The sequence below is a fragment of the Cyprinodon variegatus genome, unplaced genomic scaffold (genome assembly GCF_000732505.1).
Source record: "Cyprinodon variegatus isolate N-32 unplaced genomic scaffold, C_variegatus-1.0 Scaffold35, whole genome shotgun sequence".
In the NCBI taxonomy this organism is placed as follows: domain Eukaryota; kingdom Metazoa; phylum Chordata; class Actinopteri; order Cyprinodontiformes; family Cyprinodontidae; genus Cyprinodon; species Cyprinodon variegatus.
Genome location: NW_015150488.1, coordinates 701,684 through 709,997, shown reverse-complemented (window position 1 = coordinate 709,997; position 8,314 = coordinate 701,684). Strand labels below are relative to the sequence as shown.

Here is an 8,314-nt window from a genome sequence, read left to right as displayed (position 1 = left end):
TATATATATATATATATATATATATATATATATATATATATATATATATATATATATATATATACACTACTACCCTCTACCTTCTCACTAAATGCATCAGCGATGAACCTTGCAAGCAGTTAGGTTTTCTATCTTCTGTTACCGTGAAGGAATAGCATTTTGGGCAAGTATACAAAGCCAAAAACAATATGTCAGAACAAATGTCTACTTTAAATTAAGATATAAGAATTGGCCTTTTAATTTAGCTGTTAGTAATTCTTGCATTTTTAGGTATAAGTTTGTGTAATAATTGTAAAAAGAAAGCACACCTTTCAATTTCAGTGGTTTTACATACAACAAGACACATTTTAATCATTGTTAGATTTTTTTTTCTCTAGAACATGGTAAGCACCAGATCATTGTTACATTAGCACCCATTTTAACATTAATCTATTAGTCTAGAGAGCTGAATATTAATGTCATTTTTTAACATTTTGCTGTTTGGTTGTTACTGTAGTAATGTTTAATCAATTCAGTTTGATTATGTTTATTTATATGGCATAAATCAACAACAGATGCCGTCTTTAGGCAATTCAAAGAGACAAGTCAATCAAATCATGCAAAAAGATGTTTTTAAGTAAACCCAGCTGATTGCATCGGGTCATTGGCTTTGCAGGATTCGTTTTTCCAGGAGCATCATGAGCAGAAACTTATAAATTCAAAGCATTACAATTTCAAATGCATGCATTACACACTGATTGTGTTTCCTCAATGAATATCCTGAATTTCTATAATTGTATGTTTTAATAAACTTTCTTGTCTCTGAATTATAGTTCCTTTGGGAACCGATAAGCTTGTATAGATTTTATAGATTTTTCTTTTCGTAAAGATTCTAATCAGATGAGACAAATGGGTCAGTAAGAGCCACAAAATACCCGTAAACATAGAGAGGAATGAGAGGATAATGTGCTTTTACTTATTCAGATGTACTAATACTGTTCAGGCTTTTAATACACAGCATATAAACTCTGCAAATATGTGCTTAAAAACAAACACACACACTGTTTTTCAGCAGCAGGAAACAGAGACAAGACGCAGCCCTCAGCTCAAGCGAGAGTAGAGAGAGAGAAAAACAAGACTTTCACTGGTGGTTTCCATGGAAACTGTCTCCTGTTCGGTTTAGGGGGAGGGCAAGCAAGGAGTAGATGAGTTAGACCGACATTTAAGGTGGCTCACTTTCAGGGTGGGAGGGAATTATTTAAGGTGGATTGAAATATGAGTGCATTGGTTTCCTCTGCAGCCTACATAAAAGGGTCGCGTGAGGTAACAGCTGTACAGAGCGACTCGTTTGAGAGAATGATAATGGAGAACGGAGATAATTGAGGTGTGGCCTCCTTTCACCTTGGACTGCATAGTCAGCACGCTCGGCTGCCAGGACACACACACTCTGACACACACATTCTCACAGGGATTATTGATATCAAGATTATAAAATCTGCGGGTAATTACATTAAAGCGTGAGGGATGTTGCTATAATACGACTGTCACGCAGAGCAAATAATTGTAAAAATGATAAGATTGAGGATTTATGTGTGGATGTGTTCTTTTGGGATTGTTTTTTTAGATATCAAATGCTTTTGTTTGCATAATGCTTGTGCTTCATACATTCTCACATAACAATGTTTTATGTTAAATTACTTGGATAGGGAACCTGTAAAGACTTGCTAAAAACACATTTATATAGTCTCTTTAGAGCAGCTAATATTTGCTGTTTTTGTTGTTTGATAGACGTGTTTTGGTTCTTTTCAGAAAAAAAATATACACTCTGCTGCTGAGAGTATCCTTCAGTTCTACTTACTGAAGTGTAAAACTTTAAATCATGCCCATTGGTAGAATTTCTACTATATGTTTCCTACATAAGGGAAACTCTTAGTCCTTCACATAGAGTTCACAAAGTTCTTGTTTTCCGCAAATCCAATACTGCTGAGTTCTTTCTACATTGTGGCATTATGAAAAAACTGTGTCAAGAAGAGGCCAACACATTGCAGCCATGCAAAATTCTGCAGGTAACTGTTAGGACAGCTCAGTGATAGCATTTGGGGGATATTTCCTAAAATATAGTTTTGAATAGTCCAAATTTACTAAATTGTCTTGATTATAATTCCGGATGTGTGATCTTCAAATGACAAATAAGATGACGTAATTTGAGATATCTCAAAATGCATTTTGACTCTCCAAAATGTGATTAAAGACATCTTGAATTATTATTTTTCCCTAGACATAATATAAAAATATAAAACATCTTTAAGGGCAGTCAACATTTAGTAAATAATGTGTGTTTATTCTATTAAAATTTCTGTTTCTCTACAATGGGTCATCTGTTGTGCTGAGAATGAGCATCTCTGTCGCGGGTGTGCCCTAAACTCATGCCCATTGATGAGAAAACAGATTGAAATAAGAGCAAAAGGGGAAATTTTAAACATATTCTTAATGTTTCTTATATTTCTTAAACATGGATGCCTTAAAATCAATACTTTTGGTGGACAAATAAATGTGAATGAATTAACTTAGAGTTACCGAAAATATGCAAACACTTTCAGATTGAAAAACCATTTATCAATGACCATCCACTTCACTACTAAGCACCAGTTTAAAGGTGAATAGTAAAAAACTAAATCCAAATAAAACACAATGGAGCGAAATTTATTTTGACAAACAAAAAGTATTCAAGTGGTTTAAAAGCTGTTGCAAGATATTTTGTGTATCACTAGAATCTCAGGGAAGGATGAGGCAGAGTTTAGGAGGTTCAGTGTTTCTTGTCTTTTACAGCAAGTTTGACGAGGATACTGCAAAGAAGAACAAGGTGAGGAGAAAACAATTAACAAAGCAGCTATGGGAACCATCAAAGGCAAAATCAAATTGAAGTATGGAAGAAACAGGAAGTAGTTATGTTGGGGTATTTTGCCTCGGTGGTGTTTTGTGCACAATAAAAAGTAGAAAGAAAGAAAGACAGGGTGCTGTTTTCCTCCATTCTTTCTCTTTCTTTGTTGTGAGTCGTGTCTCTTGTTAAGAATCCTCTGCTGCAAATCTAAGGGTTGTCTATTTACTGAAGGACTCGTTCGGAGCATTTAGTTTAACTATAAGCCCTGAAAACCATATTGTCTCCAATAATTGTTGAAATCAGGGTCCAACTTCCTTCTTCTGCTTTCTGACTATGTCTTTCTTCTTTCAGAGCTGCCCTATGGCTGGGAGAAGATAGACGACCCCATCTACGGCAGCTACTACGTCGAGTAAGTGTCCCTGAATCACTCTGTTGTTTTATAATGGAACTGGGATTATGTAATGATGTTGGTGTCATGTATGTGTGTGTTTGCTGACCATGTGAGAGAAATAAAATATTCAGATTTAAAACACGTCCTTATACTCACTAGGTAAATCTAATGAGACTATAAATCACAATCAGAATTACTTTATAATCCCTTGGAGGAAACAATTTTATTGCATTGCAACTGTTTACAAAAGAGAAAAATAAGATTGTAAGTATAGAGCACCATTTTTTTTTATTTTTATTTCTTTACCCTTTATTTAACCAGGAAAAAATCCCATTGAGATTAAAAACCTCTCTTTCAAGGGAGTCCTGGCCAAGAGGCAGCAAAGTTACATAAGATACATTAAACATAGATACATTAAAATAAATGACAGGTACATAAAAAATAAAAACATATCAAGTAAAACAATTAAAGATCATTGAGACTGCTTCAAATTTTTTCACTTTAAGCTTAAAAGCATTTAAAGATAAAAACTCAATTTCCAGTTTCTCTGTAAAAAATTTGACGCACAAAGAGCTGCGTAGCTAAAGGCTTTCTTCCCTAGTTCTGTGCGGGCAAAAGGAACAGTTAGCAACAGCTAATCATTGGATCTCAGGGCATAAGGAGCCATGCTCCTCTGTGTAAGTAAGGTAAGAATCTAAGAGGGCAGTAATTCAAGAAGGGCCTTGAAATATAGTATAAGACAGAATAAAATAAGTAAAATTAGTAAAGTTACAACCCACATGGGGATATTACACTCTTTCCATATAAACAGTGTAAAATAAGATATAGTAATAATAGAATAAAATAAGGATCACCTTATATACAATCAACAATTTCAAATTTCCATTGCTGCTCAGTAAAAAATTACAATTATTGCACATAACCATTTTATTGTGCATTGTGATGTAATGAAATAATTAAAGTTATGAAATCAAATTGACAGTCAGAGATGAATTAAACAATTTGATGGCACAAACACAAAGATTTCTGGTATTTTTCATAAAGTCCTCATGAGAAGTAAGTTCATTTGAAGGTTTTATGTATTTTGGACACACTGGAGGGACTGTGTCTCTCGGCCGCCACCGGGAACGCCTCAGGCTTCCATCAGCAGAGCTGGAGAAGATGTCTGGGGAGAAGGAGGTCTGGGAGTGTCTGCTGAGACTGCTGCCCCCGCGACCCTGGTCCTGAATAAGCTGAAGAAGACACGTACCTTAACATCTTAGAATTTAGATTGAAATCTATAGATAGCCTGAGACCTGTGAGATGGATTGAACAGAAGGGGGTAGAATGGAGAATCCAGGACTCTTAATGATTTAGAGAGATTATGCAATGAGACCATATTTAATATTATAGTGAAGACTTACTGGTTCTACATAGCAACGGCGGCAGGAAATTAACTTTTGTGTTACATATGATTAGGAGATTTTTTTATCTACAAATAGGGAGTGGCGGACTAGTGGTTGGAGCTTGAAATCCTGACGTTCTGAGTTCGAGCCCCGCTGCCACAGACTGCCACTCTGGGTCTCTGAGCAAAGACCCTTAACCCCACATTGCTCCCCAGGTGCCCAACGATGGCAGCCCTCTGCTGCCCAAGGGGATGGGTTAAATGCAGAGGTACATTTCTCCAATGTGAGATCAATAAAGTTCAATTATTATTTGGTTTAAAATAATGATGAATTTCAAATAAATTTAACTAACAACATCAAATCTCAATGGACAAAAAAGTGAATTTTTTTAATGAATCCCTGCCTTCTAATCAAGGTTTTAGAGTTCAAGAGTTTTTTTTTCTTTTTTTGGCTCACTGAGTATCTACAAGGCCTTTTTCTGTTGATTTTAATGATGTGCTGTATTTTCAGTCACATCAATCGAAGGACTCAGTTTGAAAATCCAGTCCTGGAAGCCAAGAGACGTCTGGAGCAGCAGAGACAGATGCAGAGCCAAGGACTCTCTGCTCTGCCTTTACCCACAATATACAGAGGTACTATTCTACACTCTAACCAAATGAAGGTCCTTTTTACATAACAACGAAACTGAAAAATCTAAAAATGTCATATTGTCTTAGTTTTAATAGGAGTTAATGCTAGATTTCAGTATTTCCTGCCACTGTTGTCCTGAAGTTAGTGGGCAGTTTCATATGCATTAGATGAGGCAGATGTCACAATGTGCTGCACAGGGTTGGATGGAGATTGTGGGTAGTTCAGGCAATAGGAGGACATATTTTCCCAGAGGCCTCTGGGTCAATTCAGGCGTGGATATAACGACATAGGCACCAGACACTATGTTTTTACTTTATCTGAGCGACACTTACTCTGAACACATTAAGTAGAAATACCAACTGTAATCCATACCCTAGATTTTAGCCAAAAATATGGCAAATGATTTGGAAAAACCAGTTTGTTTTTAATGTTTATGCAAAGGATAAATTAATGTGACAGAACAAATGTTTTCGGTTTTTGAAAATAAGGATGTGAAATCTAACAAAAAGGCTCTCTTATAAATTTAGAAAAGCCGTTGTTTACAAGGGACCCAACCCAGCTGAAAGGAAACTTCCTGTCCACGGCCTTGCAGAAGAGTAACATGGGATTTGGCTTCACGATTATCGGAGGCGATGAGCCCGATGAGTTCCTGCAAGTGAAGAGTGTTATACCGGATGGTCCAGCTGCTCAGGACGGGAAAATGGACACAGGTGGTTATAAAAACTAGACATGTAATAAAAACTGGTTTAGAAGAAGGTTGTGTTGTGAAATAAATAGTAAATAGCTTCTCTTCCTGTAAATATGTCTTTTTGGGGATGTGCCAGTTTGGCTTCCTGGTTGTGTCAGAACATTTTTCCATCATATGCTACAGTATGCTGCTTTAGTTTTAGCTGGCAGAGGTTATAAAATTCCTCAAACAATACAAATATGCTTTTGCCATCCAGATCACCAACAGTTTAATATTTCTCGATAATAAACCAATGTCCTAAGTTCAAATACTTAGAGACTTACTTTATATATATATATATATATATATATATATATATATATATATATATATATATATATATATATATATATATATATATATATATGGTGCTTTCTGAAAACAATTAACTTTTTCCCCTATAAATCACCTTACAACCACTAACATAATCATAACTGACAGACCAACACAAAGTACTGCTTAATTGTGTGGTGAGAAAAAATGATGCAAGCTTTTTGACATTTTGCTCTAATACAAATATGACAATTTTGGCATGTGTCTGTTACCAGCCGTAACCGTACTCCTCTTCCCTTAAATACTATGTTGAATTATGACATAATTAATTCACATGTATAATTGAGAAGTTCTGGAAGACTGGACTTGGGCCAAAATTGTCCTTTTTAGTCAGGCTTCCCCTTTTATAAGCCTTTTCTTTTCTGTGTTCTTATCATCGCTTACTATTTCTCTGCTATTTTATTTTTCTTCACTGTTCTGATAATAAAAACTGACACAGAAGGATTTTATTTGTTGGATCTCAAGCCTTTGGATCTTTATCTTATGTGCCATAACAGGTGAAAATCAAAACAATTCACAAAGAGTTAACACTATTGATGCTAAATTTCCTACTTGTGGAGAAACATTTCTTTAAGTTTTAAAACCACAAGTTTCAGACTCAAAATAAGCACCACTGCAGCTTCTCATGAGGATTATTTAGGTACAGACCCAACATTAACCAGCATGACTTGTTTAGATTCTCCCCTGAGCAAAGAATGAAATCCTATATTTGTTGACTGTTGGCTTTTTATGGATGCAGATACCTACAGAGTGTTCAGTTGGTTCAAACATAAGCTCCTTATTATTTGTGATTTAGGATGAATTTACAGAAACAATAACCGGTGGAAGCTTAACCTCAGTGCAGATTTATATAGAAAGCTGTAGGCACATACTGTTTGCAGTTGGCCTCATGCCTGGCACTGTGGTGTCTGAACGGCTCATTCTGACCAGATTTCTGGATCGACACCTCAGCATCTACTTTCCACTCTTTTTGTTTTTTTGTCCTGAATCTCCTTATCTTTCTCTTTCTTTATTAGCCTCCCTTATCTGACCATGTTGTCTAACACTTCCCCCTCCCTCTATATCCTTAGCAGTTTTTATCTGTTTGCTTTTTGTCTTCCTCTAGTTTTCTCTTCATCCCTCTTCTCTGGCCTGTCAGCCTTTTTCTTGCTCTCTGTTCTGGGATTTTTTTCCCCTTTCTCTCCAATTTGTTCATCTCAACTCTGTGACATTGCCAGAGCTACACTAGCGCACACTTTCACATTCAGGGACTCACACAGTCATCCTCTGACTGAGATTAGCTGCCCTATTTGGCTGCGTGGCGTTGCTCTCAGGGATTGTGCATGGTTGAGGATTTGACATGTATGAAGTACATGTATGTGTGAGGACACACTTGTGGGTACTTGTGTGTGCTTGCATATCTGCAGCAACATAAAATCAAGTATTTGAGGCTGTACTTGCTTTGGAATGGTCAATTTAAAGTTAAAATATTCCTAAGCTAATCACATTATGAGGCTCTGATGGCAAGAAAATCGTAAAAAAAAAATATATGAAGTTTTGGCTTAATTATGGAGCAACAACTTTCTGCATGCATGCTTAAAAAATTTTCCTATGCTTTTTTCTTTTTTCACTTGACCAACTAGGTCATTAAACATTTTTTTAATACAGACAAAGACAACCTGAGTAAAGAGAAAATATTTTTTGAATCAAAGTTTATCTACTAACAGAAAAAGCTCCTCAAACTAACATGGCTGTGTAAATTATGTATGATTAACCACAGTTTTTGCATCAGTTTCACTCGCAGCACTCACTGTCACTGTCTGACCAAATGAAATCATTGAAAGGGATTGCTTTCTTGATCTAAATTTATTTAGAATTGATGAGACCCAAGGTTCTTGACAATCAGGTTATGAAAAGCATTCAGAGATGGCAAAAGTACTCACTTTCCGTACTTGAGTAAAAGTACAGATACTTGTGTTAAAAAATACTCTGGTAAAAGTGGAAGTTCT

At 35.8% G+C, this 8,314-nt stretch overlaps 1 protein-coding gene across 1 annotated transcript in view; it reads left to right on the top strand.

Moving 5' to 3' along the window:
- Positions 1 to 8,314, top strand: part of magi2 (membrane associated guanylate kinase, WW and PDZ domain containing 2) — a 126,894-nt gene that overhangs the window by 86,768 nt on the left and 31,812 nt on the right. The window contains exons 7-9 of the mRNA XM_015404087.1: positions 3,212 to 3,269; positions 5,147 to 5,268; positions 5,794 to 5,976. Of these exons, the coding sequence (XP_015259573.1) occupies positions 3,212 to 3,269; positions 5,147 to 5,268; positions 5,794 to 5,976 (363 nt within the window). The remainder of the gene's footprint in view (positions 1 to 3,211; positions 3,270 to 5,146; positions 5,269 to 5,793; positions 5,977 to 8,314) is intronic.